Source organism: Oreochromis niloticus, linkage group LG18 (genome assembly GCF_001858045.2).
Source record: "Oreochromis niloticus isolate F11D_XX linkage group LG18, O_niloticus_UMD_NMBU, whole genome shotgun sequence".
Taxonomy (NCBI): domain Eukaryota; kingdom Metazoa; phylum Chordata; class Actinopteri; order Cichliformes; family Cichlidae; genus Oreochromis; species Oreochromis niloticus.
This window is the reverse complement of record NC_031982.2, coordinates 12,876,754-12,900,948: the sequence shown is the minus strand read 5'-3', so window position 1 is coordinate 12,900,948 and position 24,195 is coordinate 12,876,754. Positions and strand designations below refer to the sequence as shown.

General features: G+C 41.8%; 3 protein-coding genes across 3 annotated transcripts; all 3 read left to right on the top strand.

Annotated features, from left to right (window-relative positions):
• The first annotated feature begins 1,836 nt into the window (after positions 1–1,836).
• Positions 1,837–5,304, top strand: uqcr11 (ubiquinol-cytochrome c reductase, complex III subunit XI). The gene is made up of 3 exons (XM_003438194.5): positions 1,837–1,978; positions 2,816–2,946; positions 4,942–5,304. Exons 1-2 carry the CDS (start codon positions 1,929–1,931, stop codon positions 2,934–2,936), a joined length of 171 nt encoding a protein of 56 aa, XP_003438242.1. The 5' UTR covers positions 1,837–1,928; the 3' UTR covers positions 2,937–2,946; positions 4,942–5,304.
• Positions 5,305–5,969: 665 nt separating this feature from the next.
• Positions 5,970–14,326, top strand: mbd3a (methyl-CpG binding domain protein 3a). Its single transcript, XM_003438195.5, has 7 exons — positions 5,970–6,177; positions 7,931–8,087; positions 9,883–10,020; positions 10,186–10,276; positions 10,371–10,548; positions 13,379–13,525; positions 13,641–14,326. The coding sequence occupies exons 1-6, from the start codon at positions 6,164–6,166 to the stop codon at positions 13,518–13,520; spliced, it is 720 nt and encodes a 239-aa protein (XP_003438243.1). The 5' UTR covers positions 5,970–6,163; the 3' UTR covers positions 13,521–13,525; positions 13,641–14,326.
• An 818-nt stretch (positions 14,327–15,144) lies between these two features.
• On the top strand, positions 15,145–23,703 carry LOC100707682 (RNA-binding protein MEX3B). The gene is given in 5 exon segments (XM_025900095.1): positions 15,145–15,743; positions 16,285–16,852; positions 18,349–18,590; positions 18,692–19,675; positions 19,678–23,703. Coding segments are annotated over 4 exon segments (1,929 nt in total). The 5' UTR covers positions 15,145–15,743; positions 16,285–16,380; the 3' UTR covers positions 19,909–23,703.
• The last annotated feature ends 492 nt before the right edge of the window (positions 23,704–24,195 follow it).

Genomic DNA, 24,195 nt, shown 5'->3' with positions numbered 1-24,195 from the left:
ATGTTTAAAGACGTAAAAAATTATCTGCTGCATTTTTATACATCTTTATAAAAATCTGTTATGTCAGTTATAATTTCTGCACTTTAACTTTCAGTTTATCTGCTCACAAGGTTTTAAAATCAGCACATTTTCTGTCATTACAAATCCTGAATCTGTGACTGCCTGAGACGTCCACACGAACCTTCATTCTTAATGTCTCTGCAATGCAGCCGTGCATGTGTACAGTTAGGTCCAGAATTTGTTGGATAAAGACAATTTTTGCAGTTTTGCTTCTGTGCACCAAAATATTTAACATAATGTTTAATTTTAAATGCAATGATAGCTGAAGTCCTGATTTTCAGCTGGAATTCAAGGGCTTTAATAAAACATTTGCAATAATTGTTTAGGAGTTGTAGTGCCCAATTTTAAGGACCTCAATATTAACTGGACAACACAAAACTCGTAATGTAAGTTGTCAGGTTATGTTTTTAATGCTTGGAGTTAGTGAATATCTGCCTGAAGTCGAGTACAAATAGACTTCACCAAATGCTGTTTCCTCCATTGAGATGCTCTGCTAGCTCTTTGCTGCACACACTGTTAGTACTTGTTTGTTGGACTCTGACTTCAGTTTTGTCCTCAGTAACTGAAATGGATGCACTGTTGTGTTGAGGTCAAGTGACTGACTTGGCCATTGCTTTTGTAGTTTCCTTTTGGGTCATTATCGGTTTACACTGCCCAATTAGTTTTGCAGCAATCTTTACAGTGAGTACACTTTATAATTCATCCTGCTGCTTCTATCAGCAGTCACATCATCAGTAAACACCAGTGACCCAGTATCACTGGCAACCATAGATGGTCAATGCCATGATGGTGCCTCCACCTTTTGGGACAGACCATGTGTTACACGTTAATCTTGGTTTCATCTTTAGTTGTCTTCTGTGGTCTTGCAGGTTTTTTTAGTGTTGCTGAACTGACCCAGTGCATTCCTTCTTTTAAAGAACCAAATTGTTGATTTTACCTCTCCTGATAGATTTATTTTGTTCTTTCAGTCTAATGACGGCCTCCTTCACTTGCACTGACATGTCTGTGGCCCTCGTGTTTAAAACGACAGTGAAAATCTATTAAATGCAAATTCAACACTTAGAATCAGTTTCAGATATCACGTCTGCATCGTTTTTTGTTTATTTTTGAACTGGGAAAAATCAAACCAATCTGAGAAACAGATCTGAGCACACGTTTTGTTTTCTCTGGCCCCTACACAGAGCCAGGTAGGTCTCCACACGTGCTTCACATTTGCAAGTAATACCCCCATACTTCACTAAAAACCTTACACCTTAAACTAATGAATTCAAAAAAATCTTATATACACACGCTTCTCATTTGTGAAATTTGAAAACATTTAAAAGCACAGTAACACCTGAAACCATTTGCAGTCCTTTTTTCTCACAGTCCACTAGGGTGCAGACATGCGCTGTCGGCTGTGTCCATGAAAACCGTCACTGTCCTCTCAAAAATTACACGGCAACTTGTGACAGAAGTCAAGAAAAACAATACCGGTGCTATGCTGGATTACTGCCTTGCCCCTGATTTTTTTCCGTGCAACTTGGTACAATGTACGATTAAAAAAAAAACAACAACACTTTTCTTTGCAAGCACCATATGAAAAACCTCAAAAATGATTTTGTAATTGAGACAGGACTCATTTCATGAAATATTACGATGTTTTATAGATTTGCCACATAAAATCGTGGTCGTTCCTATTTATTTAGGTGCTTACAAGTGCGTCAAAAAATGTCTTCGTCTTTAATTATTAAAGGCTTTTATTTTTTTAAGTAAGCGGAAGTACCTCTTACGCTTGCGCACTAGATATAGGCTGCCGAGAAACTCGGAAGTGCTTCCAATCTTTTAAAGTGGCACGTCCTGCGTAAGGAGGACAAAATTCAGCCAAAATGATCAGTAAAGTAATCGGTCAGAAATATGTGGCCATTGCCAAGTCATGGTAAGAAGTTTTTACGTTGCACCTGTGAGAAAAAGCGGAAAGAAATCGGACCTGTGCTTAAAAGAACCTCGATGTGTCCTTAGCTAGCATTAGCCGTTAGCCTAACTGAGGTCATAGTCGTAGGGACATGCTGACTTTAGACCGTCTGTTGAAGATGTTATGATTTTTATGTATTAAAGCGAGTGTGAACTATCTTTTCGTTATTAACTCTGCCTGTTCACAGAGGAGATTGGGAATCGCTTTTTTAAATACATCGAGCTAAGAGACTAAACCATGCGATCTCGGGCGAAGGTTTTTAATGTTCTTAATAAATCGGCTGCAAAGGCTGCATTAAACTTTATCCCAACTGGATTAAGTTACAGGATCCCGTCTCCTAAACAGATGAAAGTAAAATGCTCTGACATATTTTACCTTAGCAAACAGAAGCAGGTGCAACAGATTTATTGCGGGGGGGGAGGTCATTTACTTACATCATTTTCCAGCATGTTTATAGCTTCAGCAGATAAAAAGGCATCAACCCTTTTGTCTTCTTCTAATAATTTACCTCATAACGGCCTGGATCCTTTGCTTATACCGAGGCTTTAGATTTGGCCACTTTTGCTTTCTTAGCTTCTTTAAATTGTCAGTGATTGTGTGTGGAGATTATAATTTATCTTAAAAAGTTCTTCCTATGCATATGTCATTGCCTCAGTTGCGTTCATTCCCTAAAAACCGAAACCACTAAAATGAATATTTGGTTTTACCCAATAAAAATGTAGTTCTCTCTCCAGTTTCATCAATCGATGCTGAAATTAATAGAAAGACAACGGACAAATTTTCACTGTCTTCTCTCCACAGGCTCCCAACTATGGCAGTATGGGGAACAACTGGAGGTGTAGCCCTAGTGTACTTCACAGACTGGCGTTTGGTTTTGGATTATGTCCCCTATGTCAATGGCAAATTCAAGAAGGATGACTAACATGTGTCAGGTTAGTCCAAGGAATGGCAGCGTGAAACAGTCATTCGGGAGATTATCGTGCACCGTTGAATAATAAATAATCATTTAACAAGCAGGAACCACACCTGAGTTAGACTGACAGTGCTTAAGAGAATCACAGGTGGAGTAAAGGTAGATCTAGGCTTGAGACTTTAGTGAGGACCAGGCATCCCCCAGAGTTAGTGATGATAGTTCCAAAGACTTTACAAATTGTAGTGAATATATAATTGGTTTGTTTGCGATGACCAGCGGCCCATAAAGCAATGGGAAGTCCTTTATGTGAAGTTGACATAGCTGCATGAAAATGAGAACAAACAGCTTATCAGGAAGCATATATAGTGATAGAACATAAAGAGGGGGGGGTGTCCCACTCCTGAAATTCATATTCATATCAGGATCTGATCCTGATCTGATCAGGATACTCAGTACCAGTTTTACTTCTATGTTGACTTTAAATGTGTGGCATTGTGTAACACTAAATGTTTTCAGCTACCTCTAACAGGCAGCACACGTGCGTGATGCTCAAAACAAACACATTCAGAAATATGTTTTTGTTTCTTGTTTTTTAATAATTATTCTTAACATCTTTTGGGATATTTCAAACTGCTCAAGTCTAGCTTTGGTTTTCAGTAATTGTTCTTGACACTGTGGATGTCCAGTCTACAGAGGGATGTATGTGACTTTAAAGAAAAGAAGTCGCAGTACCACAGTCACGGGTTTATTGGGGCCAAAAGTCGAGTCTTTCAGCATACTTAGGTTTTCAAGCGAACAATTTTGAGTCAAGTGAAACACAGACTCATTTCTTCCAATGCATACAGACCAATCATGAGTACTCGCTCCCCAAAATCAAATTGTGAGCCAAGAAAAACCTATAATATTACATGTTTGTTGGGCATAGATGTATATGCGTTTTTCCTGTTTACTGACCCCAGTACACAGGCTGTCCATATAATGGTAACAGTCATGCCTCAATCCAGAGGTAAAAGCATCACTGGGTGGAGTATTAGCCCCCTGTTTCCCAAATAGATTCTTTAATAAGTATTGCCTGAACCGCATGACTCAACCGAACAGAATGGGGCACTACATTAATATAAAAAAACAAACAAGCAGACATACATATTTCCAAAAAAATGTCCAGAGTCGGAGCTGAGATTGAAAAGTCTTCAACTGATAGGAAGGAAACAATGAAGCGGTTTGTCATGAGCTCTGTAAGTGCTTGTCGTAATAATGTGAAGATTGAAAATGTGATTACTAAATGTGAGATGTCATCTGACACAAAGCTGCCAGGCGATCTTTTGGTTTCATTTATTTCTCAGTTACAAAGCAGACATTCAGAAAGGCAGTGAACAAATTCAGGAGCTCATTATGCTCAGTCACTGGAAAACACTAGTCATAAAAAGACTTTCTGGCCTCATCAAATTAAAGAGCTTTAGCATGAATTTTATTTACTACAGCTCTGGAAAAACAGGGGCACATTTCATCAGCTTGCTAAAAGAAAGTATTGACAATTGTGGTGACGTACTCATTGATATATTTTATTTTTCTTTCCAGTTTGTTTTTGTATGTGATTTTTGTTTTTGTCATATTGTATCTTGTTGTCCTTAAAGGTTTGGTTGCTTTAACATAGTAATCTGCAGACTTTGGGGATAAATAAATTAATAACTTAAATGAAACTGGACAGTTCAGAGAGGACACAAGACCAGAATTAAGGAAAGTGGCTTGTTGACTGTATTTGGCAGCTTCTAATGAAAAGACTGTGACCACTGGAAATTTAAAACTCACAGGCATTAACTTTGAGTCAGTTCATTCAGTTGATGTTGATTCAATTTTGAATGATGGTTTTAAACGAGAAAAAAATTACAGTTAATAAACAAAAATGCTTTAATATTCCATTCAGTTTTTCTTTTCCGCTTGCCCTCAGCATCCAGCATTTGATAATTTCTTGAACACATTATAACACATGTACCTTCCTCCTCCTCCTCCTCAGGTCAGCGCTATTTTTTGTTTTTACACAAGGACCTACAGAGAGACCACGGACTGCTGCAGCCAGGACCTTCCACTGCATGGCAGGCCACCGGAGCCCATCATCTTCACCCTGCAGCTCATTCAGCAGCATTTGAACTGTTCACTACCAACGTCCAATGAAATGATCCTTGGGTTTGGCATTTCAGCGTTCTTCTGCCAGTAAAAACATGAACAGATGAAGAAGAAAACAGTCACGATTTAAACGTGCTTTTGGTTTCTTTCCCTGTTCAGATTAAGGACGTGTATTTATTGTAATCATCTGTGCTCTGTGGGTCAAATTTGATTCTTTTTTGTGAGAAGTAAAGTATGTGCGATTTCTCCTATATTATGGCTGTTTATGGATTTATTTACTTTTGCTTGTGTTCCTGCTGAAGTTAAATGTGTAAATGTGCATGAAGCAAATTTAAAAACAGCTCCTCTTGCTCGTCCCTAAAGGCCATAACTGGTCACAATGAAAAGTATTGAGAGTTTCACTCTTTTGTTAAAAAGCTATAAAATATCAAGGCACTTAATCTTTTTATTAACAGCTGGGTAATTTTTAGAAACCTGGTTTTTTTTACTTTTTCCATCTCCTTTTACAAAACGTGGTGTAGTTGAAAATACTGGTCCAGGTATTAAATTCTATACAAAGTGAATAGAAAATGTATTAATGTGTAGGTAACAGTTTAAAACAATTAAAAAAAATAAATAAATACAGTCTGTTAAACTTGGATTTTAATCTAGCTGGCCTACCTGTTACAGCATCAAACTAGTGTAATTGAATTATTGTACTGTGTCATTAAACTTAAAATACAGTCCGTATATCCAGAAATATCCAGTTCACAATAACTAAAAACATATCATTTTACAATTAAATTAACATTTTTTTCCATAAATGCAGTTTTGAGTACAATTATGAACACGATGAAAACGTTACAGTGTCAAAACTCTGTCATAGTTACTTTCCGCCTGTGACAAAGCCCACGTGAGACCTGCGTGAGCTTTACTTTCGGACTACTTTACAGCGTGTGACGCATAAGTTACTAATACGGCGGAGTGATCTGCACTCGAGATCTGCAAGATCTCGAGCTGAGACAGACAGCTAGCAGACAAAATTCATGCCTGTGGTAATATTAATAAGGTAGTGGAGTTTTTGTCGTTTATTAGCCAAAATTAGGGGCCGAAATATTGAGACAGCCGGGACCATGGAAAGAAAAAGGTAGGACTTTGTCATGTTTGACCGAGTGAGTTATTGTAATAACGAGGAAATGCACGCACGCCTGCATACATCCGTGGGGCACTTTAGAAACGCTCATCAGTAAATGAATCGATCTGGGGAGGTTTAATTAATTTATTTGCAGCATTACTTTTGTAGCTAAAAGTTGGCCTTAAAGCGGGTTGAGTTCGTTTGGTTTAAAATACTGCAGCTTCAAGCAACAATTGACACGTTATTTGCTACGACTTTGACGTCCCGGTGCTGCTAGCTTGATTAGCTAGCTAAGTTTCATTGTTTACACACGCTTGACTTGCAGTGCGCAGGCCCGTCACAGCTACAGCAGCACGAGCGCTCCAAACTTCACGTGGGGCTCACCATGAGTACGCTTCAGACACGCTTCAGTTAGAGACGGTCAAACAAAAACAACCACGTGTGTGTTATCAGCTACTGCTGGTCAGACCGCTTTTAACCACAGGGTGGGCTACAGAGGTGCCTGAATGACGTCTCTTGACTTGTTGTCAGCACACCTGTTGGGGTCCCGTGCTCGACAAGTTATTTTATAATATTTTTTTGAAAATATCTTTTTATGTCATTGTGTATTTGGAGTTATTGGCTATATGAGTCTACGTTATTGTGCCTACTGAGTGTTTACTTAATTTATATTTTAAAGCTGTTTTGTTAGATGTGTTGCAATTTCTGATTCCCTTTTGGCCAGGCCTCTTGAGAAGGTTGTAGAAAACCCCTAAGTACTTTCTGGATCAAAATGGCTTGATGTCATTCATGAGAGATAAGTCAACCAGGAATTTAGAACAGTTTAAATATCAGTCAATTTTTGGCAGATGGTCACTAATATCTGATAACCTATTTTAAAAAAGACACACAAATCGTTTCACTTTCTTTTAGTGTAAAGGAGTGTAAATGCACATTTAACAAATCATCCATTTGTACTCTGGTCATGATTATACAATTATGTTAAGAAAAATAAGAGCAAGTTTAACAGTGCCAATGTAGTAAGTCAAATTAAGCTAAATGCACAGCTACGTTTGTGCCCTTCTTCACAATTTTCATGCTAACAAAAAAAACAAAACACATCTACTGGGGTGGCCCCAGATACCAATTAGAAGCATGGCTCTGTCAAAAAGTTTATTCAAAAAAGTGAATGAGAGGGTCTGTGGAGTACTAAACTCTTGGACATCCCAGTTAAAAATAGTGGAATGAACCCAATGACCCGCCTGAGTTAAATGCAATTTTTTTTCTTACTTTGTTTCTACACAGCTTCAAATGTGATTATAAAAAACAGCTGTGTTGATACAGAAGAACTGTGTATTCAGACTTTTTTCCTTTAATCAGGAATCAGTTAGTAATGGGCAAGCGCCTGTTTTTATTCTTGGATTTAATGAGGTCTTTATTGTATTATGGATACAGTAGAATTCATTGAGTGTTTTTTATCTGATTTATTTTCATTTCCTATTTAATTGAGCTGCTTTTGTGGATTTCTTTTTTTTTTTTTTTAACGACTTTAATTTTGACATGTTTTATTTATCTAACTATTTTACTTAAGCTGTTTTGTTATATGTTGGGTTTAATGTTTGGGCTGCTCTCACACAGAAATTTCTCAGCTTGTGGGATAAATATTAAAGTACTTGTTGTTTTATCTTAAAGAATTGTGCCTGCTATAAGCAGAACTGATGTATCTTAAATACTGTTGATCCCTGGTGGACACTTGTTTTGATGGTTTTTCTGTTTTTCTATCTAGTCTACCTGTTAAGCGTATTCTCAACAAGCCGCAGATATTCCGCGGCAGCCCTCACGCTGATGTGAATGCCGGCCACTCCCGGGGCGAACAGTCACTCCTGATCAAAGGGCAGCGCAGCAGGCACAACCATCTCTATGACATCAGCCATCAAATAAGGGTGAGAGAGTTTGGTCTCTGGTGTTTATGAGGCTTAAAAATGTATACCTGTAAGTTTAAGTTGTGCTTCTTCATATTTAGTTTAACTGCATACATCCTTTGATTCTATTTGCATATCCCATATTAAAATTTCATTTTTAAAAAGAAAACATTTTCTTTCAATGCAAAAATATATAAATAATCTCAAGTACAGTCAAATAAAATAAGATGTGTATGCAGCACATGCTATTGGAATCATGTTAAACTGCATTGTCCCTTTTTAAATAAATAAATAAGAAAAAATATATTAAGCTAAACTAAATAAAAATTTGCTATTACTTTGTCTTCCTAGAAGGCTTTTTGACATTAATAGGTGGCTGTAAGGCGTCAACAAGCTGTATAGTTTAACCAGTTTGGTATCAGACTAAGTTATCAGTTCAGCTGCATATTTTAATAAAACCTCTGGAGGCTTACTGCAGATTTTTGCTGTATATAATAAACGCTGGAGGATGGAGCAGCTACAAACTTCGCTTTTCTTCACATCGAGTTTGTTGATCAGGTTCTTTGATGAAGGACTCCCACTAGCTTTTTCCCAGTAAAGGTTTGAATGGTGATTACAGGAACAGCGCTGCTCTTTTGAGCACTGGAAACACCTTTTCTTCCAGTCAACCTGAGCTCACCATCTCAGTAATGGCTCGGCCTCTTTGCTCTCTGCGTTATTTAAATGGACTCCTGCTTCACGTTAAAGTGTGCCAGCGTCATCATCACTGCTGCTGTTGTTTTATCAGTGCTTACGTTTAAAAACTGGGGTCTGTGTCTAATGTTGTCAAACTTTTTATTCATATGCTGCTGCTGAGTACGTTTCTATTGCAGGACTGTGTTTAGTCGCAAATGTGGCTGAAACGCTCACGTTTCCATAGTGACATAGAGTCATGTATTAAAGGAAGTATCGAAGTAACAAATTTATGTTGAGAATTTTTTATAATCAAAGCAAGAATTTTTTATTCTCTGTGGCTAAAATTAAGAGTAATTTCAGTCCTGAATTTTTAGCTCCAAGTCTGATTTTTGCCACTTCATTTGAGTGTTTGTGATAAACATCAAAACTAAAAGCAAAGCTGAAGTCTCATCAGGCTGTACACTGATCACACTGTTTGCCTGAGGCCTTTTAGCAAACTGTGCTTACAATTTCATGACAGTCACAGGAACCTCTCTGTCATGAAGACATCACAGATGACTTGCAGTAAAAACAGACTTGAGTCTGACTTGTTCGCTTTAACTAACCTACATAAGGAAGTTTTTCTCTCATGAATTGAAACTTTAGATTCCTAAACTGAAATATCCAAATTGCACATGATTTTTGGATGGTAGATTATTACCTCTTGACATTTGAAACCTGTAGTTACTTCATAGTTGCTACAGAGTGCATTGTTGTGTCCTTCACCACTAAACCTCCCCCCACAGATGAAGTTTTATGATTGACCGTTGACTGTACAAGTGGTAAATGTTGTAAAAATTAACATCATTACAGCCTTTTATGTCTGCTGTTAAGCTGAAGGAGAGGTGTTTTCCTTGTAGCTATTTACTGCGTTTTTGTTTTCATGCCATATTGTGTCATAGTAGTCATTCCATTGCCTTGTAATGTTTTTATAGCCTCTTCACAATTAAATATGGGATGTGGCAGCCACTGCTATACAGGACTCACAGCAGTAAAAATAAAGCAGTGGGATAACTGTGTTGGCTTTGAAAGTGGCTCTTTATAAAAGTGTCATCAAGTCTGTTCATATGGTAGAAAACTAACTTACGGTTGTCTATTAAAGGCTAAGCCTGATTTAAACACAACGCTGCCAGTTCGACAGACAGCTTCCATCTTCAAACAGCCAGTGACCAAAGTAACAAATCACCCCAACAACAAGGTGAAGACGGACCCCCAGAAGGCTGTGGAACAACCAAAACAAGTAAGTCAGAAGCAGAAAAAGTGTGTCAAGTGTGTTTGGTTTTTTTTCTAATGGTAATTTAAATTTTTTTATGTGTGTGTCAGAGAGTGACTGAGATGTTCAGTTTTGGAAACACTGTGCCTAAAATACACAAGGTATCCTCTTCCTCTTTGCTTCACTCTTTAGCTGTTCTGGGAGAGGAAGTTGAGCGGGTTAAATGCATTCGATATAGCAGAAGAGCTGGTCAAAACGATGGATCTCCCCAAAGGCTTGCAGGGTGAGGTTAACCTTTAAAACTTATCTGTCACATATAATTCAAACAGAAATAATTCTACCAGGTTGACCCATACCACCTGATTTTCTCTCCTTAGGGGTGGGGCCTGCATGTTCAGACAAAACGCTGCTCTCTGCGATCGCCAGCGCCCTGCACACCAGCCCAGCACCCATCACTGGACAGCTCACTGCTGCGGTGGAGAAAAATCCAGGAGTCTGGCTCAACACTGCACAGCCTCTCTGCAAAGCCTTTGTAGTGACTGATGATGATATTAGGTGAGATACTTTCATATTTAACATGAAGGAGCTCTGGTTTTCTAACTGTAATACTGAGTGATATTATTAATGCATAGGAAACTGATGAAAGCTTGAGTCCAGTGCTGGTGGCTTCTTCTGTGAAGGATGTTAAATGTAAATCAAGTGCACTCTAAAAGTGCATTTCAACATGTTCCACCACTACCAAGCAGTGAGGTGGTGTTTCCTTTTTCTTGTTGGGCACACGCTGCTGTTTTCAACAATCAGTGGCGTGACTGTCGGTGACTGTTGTGTTCTGTTCTCATGGAGCATACGCCACCACAGTCACAGTTTTAAAGTGTCAGGTACTCGCAAAACTCTCTACACGATGAGCTTCAGTTTTGGAATCATTTGGATTTTTCTTTTAAAGGAAAAACTCCTAATGCTAAGGCTCCGGTTGCCCAGGTAACCCTCTAATGTTGGGGTTTGCTGAGGCACTCTGTTTAGGGTAAAATCATGTAATCAATTTATTCTTGGAGCGGTTTAGAAACCTAGAAACCAAAACTGACCACCATGTATTGACAAATCCACAGTACTCTTCACACTCATAGGTTGTTGCTTCCATCACTCACCTCAAAATTTAGAGAAGTTTATCCTGCAACCCGCCCAGTTTGCGTCACCACTGGGGGTTTCTTTTGTTTGTCATCTTTTTTTCTTTTTTTTTGTGCTTGTAGTTGTTTGCTGAATGTCCCGGACTTTCTGTGGTCGTTACAAATCACTTCCTGTGTGGAGATGGCTTTAAGGTGTATATTGTCAAAAAGCAAAGACTTGTGACCGGTTTAAAGTAAGAAATAAAATGAAAATGGGCCTTAAAGCCTAAGACAACATAATCATTATTATTATTTAATCAGGAAGTGAAACTTCAGATTAAGAATCTCTTGTTTCTGTGAAGAACGCATCATTAACCTGGGGAGCTGAGCTCTTGGAGGGAAAAACTCCACACAAGGGGCCTATGCTGGGTTCACACACTGGACTCCAATAGTAAAACCATTAAATAGGCTTTAAAATTGCACAGTAATGTCACTGAGGACGACAACATCTTGTTTGAAGAAGCTTTGTCAGAGCTGTCAGCGGACAAATGCAACTGTGGTCTTGGTATTCACATTTAGTATGAGCTGGTAGTCGGTCACTTGACCTGTGAGCACAGAAGTTTTCTATTCCAGTGACACAAGAATACAGATTTAAATTCAGACTCAAAATATAGTGAATCAGCACTTTGTACCTATTTACTGAAGCTCCAGCTAGCATGCTACAGCTGACGATAAAAACGTGTGTACTGCCAAAACCAGCGCACTTTAATTTTTATTCTAGGAAAGTAGATGTTTGACTCACGGAGTGTTCTGAACCAAGGACATTTCGTACTGAGAACAAGTGTTACACACTGAAAACGTAGGACAGTTGTATCCCAAGTCACCATTATTGTTTTCCTATTTGACCTTCAGTTCAGGCACATTATTATATAAATGTTAGAAAAACAAACTAAATTCACTGTGTTCAAAAGTTCAATCTTGAGATTTACTTTGTGTTGTGCTTCTCTTTTATGGCTTTGTAATGAGTCATACTTTGCATTTATACTCTTATACCAAATTCAACTATGGTGTCTTTTTATGGGTCATTGTTCAAATGGTGAGAACAGCACATCAGCCTCAGTCCATTTAGCAAAAAGCAAGATAAAATGCAGATATGTGTTTTTGGGGTTTTTTTTTTAAACGTGACCACTAATCATGTGACGTTAACTTATCTATCATTTTGGATGTGTGACAATCATGGTCACAATGTAGGATCAAGTGACTAAGGGCCCAGTCATACAGGCCTTGAGACCAGTCTGTGACCACCTGGCAACCACTTGTCACTAAGAGAAAATGTGTGTTCCTCAGCCAGCAGGCAGAAACCTCCCTGTCCTTAGTTTGGTCTCTGGTACTTGCTGCGGTTGTAGTTTAAATGGAAGTGATGGACAAATGCTGATCAGCTGTATGTCAGACAGCTCTCGAGTTGTGTGTATGACCTCAGGTGGGAATCAACAATAGAGAACAGGGCTATTTTCTTTGTATATTTAATGGGAACCTGTTATTCTGACTTTTATTCTTGGACTCTGCTAAAGTAGATTTGCATGACTTGAATGCATGAGTCAGCTGTTTTACCTCTTCTTCCATGAAGGCCACCCTCACTTTATGCCACCTGTCTGCTGATTGGCTGCCCCTCAATTGCATACGGTTTGAACAGCACGGCTCTGAAGCTGCTGTGTTCACAGACACAAATGTGTGTCTGAGATTGTATCAAAGATTTGCCCTGTTATTGAGTGTCTACACACACACACACACACACACACACACACTATCCCCCTTCAACGATGACGTTAATTTCCCAAAGCATGTTATCATTTTTAGTTATTGTAATGATGTGCAAAGTTTTCTAGACTGAAGTGTTCATATTAAAATTTAGAGAACACGTCTCCATGTATAAGTCAAAAAAACAGACTTAATTTCCACAGAGGAGATGCACATTTCTTCTGTGTTCATGTGTTGGATGTATCATCTACAGTTATCAAGCTTCATGTGTCTGGGAATTGAATTTATTTATTTTTTTATTGCTTATTTTGGGTCTGAAAATGAAATGATTTTCTAAACTGAGCAAAAATAAATAAATAAAAGTCAGCCTCCTTCTAAGTTCACGTGGTGGGCTGAGGTGTAGTGTGCGGCTCTTTGGTGGACATCAAATGATTTGCACTTTTCTTTCCCTGAAACTTTTTTTTCAAGTCGTGAAAGACATTATGTCATTAATGAAATTACGTGTTCTCGTCTGTGCCCCTTAGGAAGCAGGAGGACCTGGTGCAGAATGTGAGGAGGCGGCTCGAAGAAGCCCTTATGGCTGATATGCTGGCTCATATAAAAGACACCGCTGCAGACGTAGAAGCAGAGGTGAAGGGTGAGCAGGTGGAGAAGGAGGAGTCATAGCCAAGGTACACAGAAAGGCAGTAATCACTACAGTATGGCTGAATTTCTCATGGTTAATTGCATTTAATATGACCTACAGTATATTCCTAAACAAGTAACTCTCCTCTATCTCTCCCACAGACTTGTTTGAGACATTTGCTGGTAAAGTCTTTTCAATGCTCGAATTAACGGCTCCATGAAGGTTTGTATGCAGTTAAACTGAAGCAGACTTTATATGCAGACATTCTGCAGATTTTTTTCCTAACCTAAACAAAGACTGTGGTCTTTAATTTTTTTGTTTTTTAAACATATGACCGTATAATCCTGTAAGGGTGCTCTGAGTTTTCATTTTTACCTCTACTAAAGTCCGGCAGCTGGTTATGGTGCTCTACACAATGCAGTGTTATGTTTAGTTAACAGCTGTTTAAGCTCAGTGTTGAAAACGCAAACCTTTATGTACACGACTGATCTGTGTGTGTGTGTGTGTGTTACATTTTAATTGGTTTTAAGAAGTGTTTTTATTTCCTGCTATTGCTTTTTATGTTTTACTGACACTGTAAGTTTGCATGTCATGTTTGAAAGCATAGAAATGCAGCAGTATTTTTACATGGCTCTGGATGATGATGATTACAGTTTCACGGTTCAAACTTTTTTTTTTGGTCACAATAATTTGAGTTTACATAGCTTTGAACATGAAGCCATGGTATTTGTATTTTCACTAGTCTTTGAACAACTACTATTGCATTTCAGTAAAAGGTGCGTTCCCTCAGATCATACAAACACACTGCTAATGTACTGTTTTCTGTCAAATAAAGGCATTTTTCTTATATGTGTCCTTTTCCTTTTTTCCCCTCCAAGTTTGTATTTAGTGTCTGTTAAAGTGATACCTACAAAAAATGAACTTCAATGTCCCCACAGGGCAAATTTTATTAAAACGTATCCATCCAGGTCATAGGAGAGCAGTGTAAGCAAAGACACCCACACCACCCATCCCCAGCCATCTCCTCCAGCTCTTCAGAGGGGATACCAAGCCATCCAGGGGATACAATCCCTCTAGCATATCCTTCTGCCAGAGGGACATACCTGGAACACTTCACCTAGGAGGCATGCTGGTCAAATGCTAACCACCTCAGTTAGCTCTACTCTGAGTCCTTCCTGTATAACCTTTTAGACAGACCATGAATCAAAAGACAGCCTAACATTCGGAAATAGTTTCTTTATATCGATGAAGAAAGGGGAGGGGGGGGTGTAATAAATTAGTATATTCCTTTTGTCTGTGTTGGCAGTGGAGGGATCGCTACACCCATGTAACCCCTCATCCTTAAATAAGATAAATCAGTCAGCATTAGTAATAAATTTCATCTTTGTGCCTCTGACTAAAAGTATACAAGGAAGCATGCCGATGTGTTTTTTTTTTTAAAACATGTATGCGCTTATATAAAAATAACTTCAATGAAAATCACTAGAACAACCCTGTGGCGCGTTGATGAGTTTGGCTTTTTGTTTTTTTTAACAAATATCCTAGAAAGCAACTAATAGTGCATGAGCATCGCTCAGTGATGATGTTGGACCACCCCAAACACCTCATTGGTAGCCATGATGAACACACCCAACCGTGGTCACATTTTTTTTAAAACGTATATCAGTGCCTTAACAGTTAAGGTACAAAAACCTCCACGGAAGAGGAGAGTGAAATAGTGCTCTGACAGACCCGGCGGGGGTGACAGTAGCCCAGACTGCTGTGCGTTGATGCTCTCTCCTTGCTGTATGTGGCCTTTGAACTCATTGTTGTGTCGCGGGTGACGTCAGTGCCGTGTGCGGGAGACGGAGCGGCGTGCGCCTGGCGAGACAAAGGCGGCGGACCGACCGGGGTCAGGCAGGCAGGAGCAGCAGCAGAAAGCCGAGAATCAATGTTTTTTTTTTTTTTTTTTTTAAACTAAAAGGTAACCGCTAACCTTGGACTTCAGTTGAGCTCTCCCTGACGCTGGGAGAAACTAAGAGGCAGTGACACTCCTGTGGAAATCTCCTGGAGGAGGAAAAACAACAGTGCCCTCTTTTCGGTTTTAAATGTTTTTTTTTTCTTCTCCTCAAACGCCCCCCTTTCGGTTTGCTAGTTAGCCGAACCGCTAGCTCCTAGCGCTGCACTGCACAGCACAGGTCTCCTCCTTCAGTCTGCTCCACGTCTTTCCCTAAACAACTAGGCTACGAGCGAAGATAGGACTTCATCGACAAAAGGTAGATAAAGTAAGTTCTCGTGGTTTCCGCACTTGTTTAATTTTAAAAAACAACACGGCAGTCTGTGAATGTGAGCACAAGTTCGACTGTCAGAACAGAGCTAAAGCAGCTAACCGCGGCGCTCTCAAACAAAGAGGTCGACAACGTGACTGAGTGCCGACTGTGTGGAGCTAGCCTGCTAGCTTTTGCTTCTTGAAGCTAACAACAGCTCATTTATCTGTTTATTTTTTTAATTTTACGTTTAAATTCGGTCAGCACACACCAGACCGACTGGAGACGGCACCGAAAAGGTTCGGGGATATACTGTATATGGTTGTGAGGACGGGCAAAACAGTCAGCCTCCTGGATGAGCTCAGTTGTCAGACAAACAGCAACAACAGACAAAGCAAAGGCGCTCAAATCAATACTGTTAATGCGTGTTGTTGTTGTTGTTGTTGTTGTTGTTGGGTGATCTGAGGCTCCACGGTTCCCTGTTATACTTGTGTTTTGTGTGTTTTAATAGAAGACAGGGAAAACCTTTATTTTTATTGTTGTTTTCTTTGAATTTCAGCAGAGGGTGAGCGCACTCCCAACAAAACAGGCATCCGTGATCTGATGTGAGATCCACGGAGAGACTATGCCTAGCCCTTTATTTCACCCCGAGATTATGGACCACGACGTGGTGATCAGCAGCCAACACAACGGGGTTGGTCTGTCCAGGGAAACGGATCAGGAGTCCCGGGAGGAGGACCACCAAGAGGCGCTTCGCTTCGCCCTGGACCAGCTGTCACTGATGGCTATGGAGAAGGTGGACTGTGGGGGCGGCGGAAGCAGCGGGCTTGTGGACAGCCTGGATGGGACCCAGGTTCCCGGACCCGAGAATTGCAACGGTGTGAGTGGAGGGGGGTTTGTGGATCTACAAATGCTGGACCATCCCAGCGGGTCTCGGGACTCACCGTCGTCCTGCTCTCCATCTCCGGAGTACTATGGCTCAGGGGGGTACCACATGGCCGGCTCCCACGCCATGCTCCACGGGGAACCAAACTCCGTCCTCTGCAGCAGGAAAAGAAGTGTCAACATGACCGAGTGTGTGCCCGTCCCCAGCTCCGAGCATGTGGCTGAGATAGTGGGCAGACAAGGTAAGGCTGTGCTTTTGAGCAGCTTGTTCTTTGTTTGGGTGACTGCCTGGTGAGCTGGGTCTGTGAACTTCAGCTGAGCTTGATGTTGTGGTCGGGCTGCACTTCCCTCTCCTGCTCTTCAGTGGCAGCATAATGCGGATACTCCACTGAAATGAAATGCTGCTGTAGTATTTATGATTTTTTTGTTTGTTTTGTTTTTTAATCAGCCATTAGACAATGCTCTGACAGAGGGTGAGGGAGTGAGCGTGGCTGAGTGGGAAGGGAGGGGGAGGGGGTCAGACAAAGCGGCAGATTGTCGGGAGTCTGGACATGTCTAGCAGCCTGCACCAAACAAAGGAAATATCGCGAAATGTGTAGATTTTTTTCGTACCGCAGATCACAGGCGGCACTGAACTCACACCTTGACCTCACTCATGCGTTTGTGCTTTTGTTCTATTTGCTTCTCAGGGCAGATGTGAGGCTGAAACGGGGCAGCAGCAGACGCACAAACACGGGACTGGGCGGTGTTACGCCCTGCACCCAGCTCAGTCTGCCGCTGCTGCTCGCCGCTACGTTTTACACTCGAGATGATTTCTTTAATTATGATTTCTGCTCGGATGTGCCCTACACTTTAAATTTAGTCACGCCGTGGGTTTATTTTTCCCGTTGCGCTCGCGCTAACGTTACGGCATTGTTCTCTTTGTTTGAAAAAGCCATGCTTTCTGCTTCCCAGAATGACATCACGCTCCGTGCGTCCTATTGGCCGCCGAGAATGAAGCGTCCGCATTTAAAGACACAGAGCGCAGTGTGGATGCTGCTGCTGGGAGGATGCATGCAGTGCAGCACTGATTTAATGTGGAGGGCTTCATGAAGACCTGCTGGCTTTACTGCCCGTTTCATAAAATGATCAGCACTACCTCAGTTTGAGCTGATGATAAAGGAATGGCTGGTTGTTTTTCATTTATGCTGTAGTTGCCAGTTAATTTGGTACACGTTGTGTAGTTTGGTGGCTCTCTGACTGTGGAGCATATACCACTGTTGTGGGGCGGGAGTGTGGATTATGCCAGGAGGATACTTCTCATTTTTACTGAAGCATGTTTTTTGGCTTCTGATGCCAAAGTCTGAGTTTATACTAATATAGTCATGTTGTAGAAATGCTACTTTCAGCTTCTTCCTTTTTCACAAAGAATCACCATAGCAGGCAGATATGCATATTTGATATTGGTAGACTTTTACACATTTTACCCTTCCTGACACATCCTCAAAAGGATTTGTCTCCTCCTGGGACTGAACAGAGGAAATTACTTTATTTATCCCTGCGACAGACTGGCGATCTGTCCAGGGTGTACCCTACCTCTCACCCTGTGCCTAATATAGCCCGTTCATATTAGTTAGAACAACTCAATTTTAGAAACTTTGCAAAGTGCAGCATTCGTAATAGTCAGCAAAATCAGATCAACTAATAAAACAAACAAAAATAAACATTGCAGTTGATTGTGTGCTTCTGAATCTTCCAGGTTGTAAGATCAAGGCCCTGCGTGCCAAAACAAACACCTACATAAAGACTCCGGTGCGAGGCGAGGATCCTGTGTTCATCGTGACGGGACGCAGGGAGGATGTGGAGATGGCCAAGCGTGAAATTGTGTCTGCAGCAGAGCACTTCTCTATGATCAGGGCGTCCCGCTGCAAAGCTGGAGGGGGTGGAGGAGGCGGTTCCCTTCCCGGACCACCAAACCTACCTGGACAGACGACTATACAGGTGCAGTAGCCTTCCTGTGGTGCTGGGTCATGTTTTTGCTTTTTGTCATGTTTTGCTTGAGAATCAGCTAAAAATATCCTTTTATTTTATCACTGATCCAGGTTAGAGTGCCATACAGAGTAGTCGGTTTAGTTGTTGGACCAAAAGGGGCAACAATCAAGCGCATCCAGCAGCAGACTCACACCTACATCGTGACACCGAGTCGAGAAAAAGACCCTGTGTTCGAGGTGACTGGGATGCCAGAGAACGTGGACAGAGCGAGAGAGGAGATCGAGACTCACATCACCCTGCGAACTGGAACCTTTGTAGACCTCCAGGGAGACAATGACTTCCACACTAATGGCACTGATGTCAGTCTTGAAGGCCTCGGCTCCCTGAGTGGGGGACTGGGGGCGACTTTGTGGTCCAGGGCAACTAGCCACCATTCTGCCCCCCCTCCTCCTCCATCATCCCCACCTTCTGCTCTTTCCATGTCCGTGCACCACTCCTCCGGCAGGAAGATGTCCTCATCGGTTCCCTATCACACGCACAATGGGGGGATGAGCGCAGACAGCTTCAGCACCACCCGGAAGGCCACCGAGGGAGGCAGTCCCTCTAGCCCTTTTAGCACAGGCTCCAGCAGCGCTGGGGGATTCACTTTTGGGGGTGACTCCACCCCAGGACTGCCTTCGTCAGACGAGCTGGGCTTCGAGTTCAGTGCTTCCAACATCTGGGCGCCTTTCGTCAACAGCGGATCGGGCAATAAGACGGGCAGCTCCTCCCAGCAGCAGCCTCTGCGTCGCAATAGCAGCGGCCTCAGCGGCGGGGCCATCACTCCACGATTGTCCCCGACTCTGCCTCAGGACACAGGCGTGGTCCCCCTCTGGATCACCCGCTTGCCCGTCGTGCTCAAAGCGACCCCCTCAGCACTCTCTCTTGGCTGCAGTCTGGCAGCACAGGCGGCGGCTCCTTCTCTGGAGCGTCGAGCTCCAGCTCCGGCGGCTCCTCGACCGGTTACTCCTCCTGCTCGGCCTCCTCCCTCCCCGGCGGATCGCCTACCGACTCCGAGGGAGGCGGCAGTGGCGTGGGTCTCACCTCTGGGATGCTGAGCCGACTGAAAGGCAGCTCTGGCTCTGGGGTTGCGGGTCTGGTTGGGGTCGGCCCCGGGGTCAACAGGGACTGTTTCGTTTGTTTCGAGAGCGAGGTGACGGCAGCCCTGGTGCCCTGCGGCCACAACCTGTTCTGCATGGAGTGCGCCGGGCAGATCTGCCAGTCAGCGGAGCCAGAATGCCCCGTCTGTCACACTCCTACCACACAGTGCATCCGCATCTTCTCGTAATGCCCCGGGCAAAGGGATGGGTGGGGGTGGGGTAAAATGTGGGATTGGGGGGCGGGGGGGTCCCCCAAGTGGGGCACCAGCTGCGGCAGAGACAATGGAAGGAGTCACAATAATAACCTTCACACACACGATGGACCATAATAAATGCATTAATAGAGATGACGATACTATAAGGATGCTGATTTATTGCTGGTAACTGTCGATAAATGATGATAATAATTAATAGTGACTTATTTTCAGAGTGAAGTTAATTGAAACTGGTCTGCAGACAGTTGGAGCTCAGCCAGTCTCTTGGTGTTGAACTTAACGGAAGGAAACTAGTGTCTTATCTCTCTTCAGGCCTTCTTTTTGACCCAAAGCGGCCCTTGTGGCCGCTTGCCGGTCTGTCTCGACATTTCTTCACTCTGGCTTCTCCTTCAGATCTCTGCCTGCTTTCTCTCTCTCTCTCTCTCTCTCTCTCTCTCTCTCTCTCTCTCTCTCTCTCTCTCTCTCCCTCTCTCCCTCTCTCTCTCTCACAGCCTTTCCTTTTGACACTTTTGTACTTAACAGATATTTTTCAATGAAGCTGTCGACAAGGCCTGCACTTTTCTACTCCCTAATTTTAATGTTCTCGACAGGGCACCGCCCGTTTCCAACAAATCCCTTTGTCCTTTGCTCTCACTCATGCTGTTGTTTGTGGCACGAAGTGGCAAGGTTCCTCTTTTTTTCTGTAAGTTTGGGACTTTTCTCTCTGTTTTTATTTTAAAGTTCGCCGTGTTGTCAGGCACCTAGAAGAACAATAAACCCAAGGGACCTCTTAACGATCAATTCCAGTTTCTTTGCCACAAAAAAAAATAGCCATCAGTAAGTAAGCCAAATGAATGTTATTAATAGACATCTCTTGAGTGAATTCATGTTGGATGAGTCTGCCCCACATTTCAAATGTGGCTGTCGCATTGATTCACATTAATTATCCTTTAATAGGTGAGAAACGTACCATACGTGAAGTAACGTGTTTGAGGTCAGGTCTCTGTGTTTGGGCAGCCTGACAATCCCTTTACACCTCTCTGTCTCTGCGATATGCGAGTATGAGTGTGTGTGCGAGAGAACAACGCCCACTCGTGATGTTCGTCACACCGCCATGAGTAGGTCTGCTCCCTGTCCCGTTCTTCTTCGCTGCACACTCGGTCTTAAAGGAAAGCGACGCTCTGATCCATCCACACTACTGTAGTTGTCCTCCCATGTCTGTTACGCCCAGAGCCGCCTGTTTCTGGTGTTTTCTACTAGTTTTTGACTCTTGACTGTCAAGTGTGTGGCTTACAGACAATATTTTGAACACTAGGATAAGATGGGGCTTTTCTGATGTCACACGCGAATGTGTTGTCCAGTTAAGGTTAAGGAGAGAGGCCTCCTGCTGCTCCTCCTACACTAAACAATTACAAGGGGCCTCTGTTGAACCTTTTCTTCATGCACTGTAAGGCCGGGCCCCTCTAAACTAAAGGCGAAGAAGAAACCGCTCTTACCGTTTGTTAGGTCTTCCACCCGTCTCTCACAGCGAAGCTGTACGGCACTCTCTGACGTCACTGTTGTCCCCATACAGCGCTGTACTCCTGGCAAAATGTAGTGCACTATGTGGCCGGTTGATTGGGGTCTGTCATGTGTTTCATAGCATTACTGAGTAACTCCAGTGAGGCGGGTACATCCTGGTTTTAAGTTGTTGTTTTTTTTTTCTGTTTGTGTTTTGATTTCATTGAGTTTGCAGTAACTGCCTCCTGTAGTCTTTATACTATGTGTATGATTTTTATGTTTTTAAATTTTTTCCAACGTCGGTGTGACGTGGCACGGTTGCAGGTTTGTTTTTGGGTTTTTTTCCCCTCTCTCCTCTCCCTGACACGCGTGGATTCAGCTCATAGAACGAGACAAAGCCATGACAGCTGAATTTTTAAAAACAAAGAAAAAAAAAAAGACACGCACCTAATTTTCAAGGGCTTCCTCTGAACGCACAGACACACGATCACATTTTCAGGCTCACACAGTAGGAAGAATCAACTTATCCTTTATGGCAGCTAGTAGCTAGGTCATCCAGGGCTTCCAGACACTCGTCGTGTTCAAATCCCAGCAGCTGCAGAATGTTGTGCTTCTTTTTAGTTATTGTGTTTGTTTCTTTTCTTTTCTTTTTTTTGGGGGGGGGTTGTCGTGTGTGTGTGTGTGTGTGTGTGTGTGTGTGTGTAATTGTCCCTACACAGTCATCACATGCAGATCCTGTTTGTGTGTAGGGCGCTGCATTCAGGGTGTCATCACAGATCAGGACGAGTTGCAGGGTTTAAATGTCAAGGAATTAAAGGTAACTCTTGAGTAAATATGTGGGCAGATTTTGCTGTGCTTTGGTGCTGTAGCCTGGATGATGATGATGATGTTTAACTTATTTTTTTCTGTTTCCTACGTGCGTGACGAGGCTGTCCTGGTTGAGCAGCAGCAGCGCACCAAGTGGTGTGCAGATGAGCTCGTGGTGCTTCTAGTGCAACTCCCTGCTCAAACGCAGGAGAAATAAGTCTGTAGAGGGAGGCCGTTTTGTTCTCAGATCAACTTCTCCAATGCACTGTAGACCCAATGACCCTGTTCTCATTCTCGCCCTCACCCCTCCCCCTCTAACTGCCACCCGGCCCTGTGGGGCTGGAGCGTGTTCCTCAGAGCAAACACGGGGCTGCGAGCGCGTCTAAATGAGCCATTCTGTGATGACTGATGCGAGTCTGAGGCCCAACTTAAAGCTCTTAGTTTAAACTGTCTGAGGTGACGCGTTAAACAATAAAATGTGTTGTGATTTCCAGATGGGTTCAGCGTAGATCCTGCTGTTGCAACAGGATGTTTGTGGCCGTCGAGAGAATGTTAGGGTTGATGTACAGTAGTTTAATTGTTAAAAGGTACTTCTTTTTTTTTTCCCAGATTGACTGGTGATTTACTTTTTTTTTTTTTTTTTTAACAAGACGTCTCCCCCTTCCCCCACTTCCTTCCTAAAGGTTTGAAAACAGGGTTTCCTGAGGCATGCTAGCCAGTGACCTCTGACCTTTTTTGTGATTAGAGGTGGGGGGAATGCAAAGAGAGCCACGCCAGTACGGGGTGCCAGACTCCCCTCGAGCCTCTGCTCTCCTCTATTGTTGCTTTAATTCTTTTTTTTATGCAGAACCAAAATGTAAAACGTCAGCAAACTAGGTTTCAGGCCTAACCTGTGTGTATGTATATACCCTGGATACAATCATCGGGATCTTGTTTTTCAAAGCAAAACAACTTAATTGAAGATGAACGTAGTTTCTAAAAAACATGTATTATTATTTGTAAGTTAACCATCTGCATGTCTTTGAGCCTTCTGGCATTAGCTAATAATTTTTAAGATAAAAAAAAAAAAAACAAAATACAAAAAAACAAAAAACTTTTTACACATTTTATTTTTTACAATTTATTTGCTTACCTAAATATCCCAGACAATAATGTGACCCTTTTATTACTTCAAATTTATTTTTGTTTTCCATTTTCTTTTTTTCTTTTTTTTAATTTTCCTTATTTCCTGTGTACTACATATAGGCGATTTATAACAAAATGAGAAAATTATTGAAGAAATTTTAAAATTGAAATATATTTTATTTGAAAGTTTATGGACCTTTTAACCGTGAGCCAGGAAAAATTGTATAATCGTATAATTTGAGCTGACTTGACGGTTATGAGAAATGTATCAAGAGTTTTATTTTTTATGCTTCTTTAATAAAGTCTTGTTTTGTTTTTGTTTTATTTTTGTTTCATTTTTTTACTGGAAAATAAGAACTTGTCCGTGTGCTTGTGTCTTTATTGTCAGAGTGAAACTGTGCACAAGACTGCAGCAGCTGCAACTTCCCGCCACATGGTGGCAGTAGAGATGCACCTGCAGAGGAGTAAACCATAATGACGTGAAAAGTAGCTCGGGAGCGTTTGCTTGTAAATGTGACAACACAAAGTTATTCATTTAGGAACAGGTTTTTCCAGCTTGTGCTGTAAAGGTGAAGCTCGTGTGGCAACAGTATGAATCCAAACTGTTTTCACTCAAACGTCACTCTTAAGTTGCAGCATTTAATGTACTTTGTCTGGTCTCAATCTGAGCGTTAAAAGATATCAAGGACTCGTACAGCTATTGGGAGGAGTGAGTAGGATGAGAGGAGGCAGTTTGCTTTTTTTGCTGCGTTTTATGACAAAATACATTTGGTAACATTTTTTTTAGAAATACATATTTGAAAATCTTTTAAATCTGAATTTATTTACAACAGAACAAAGTATTTTTAC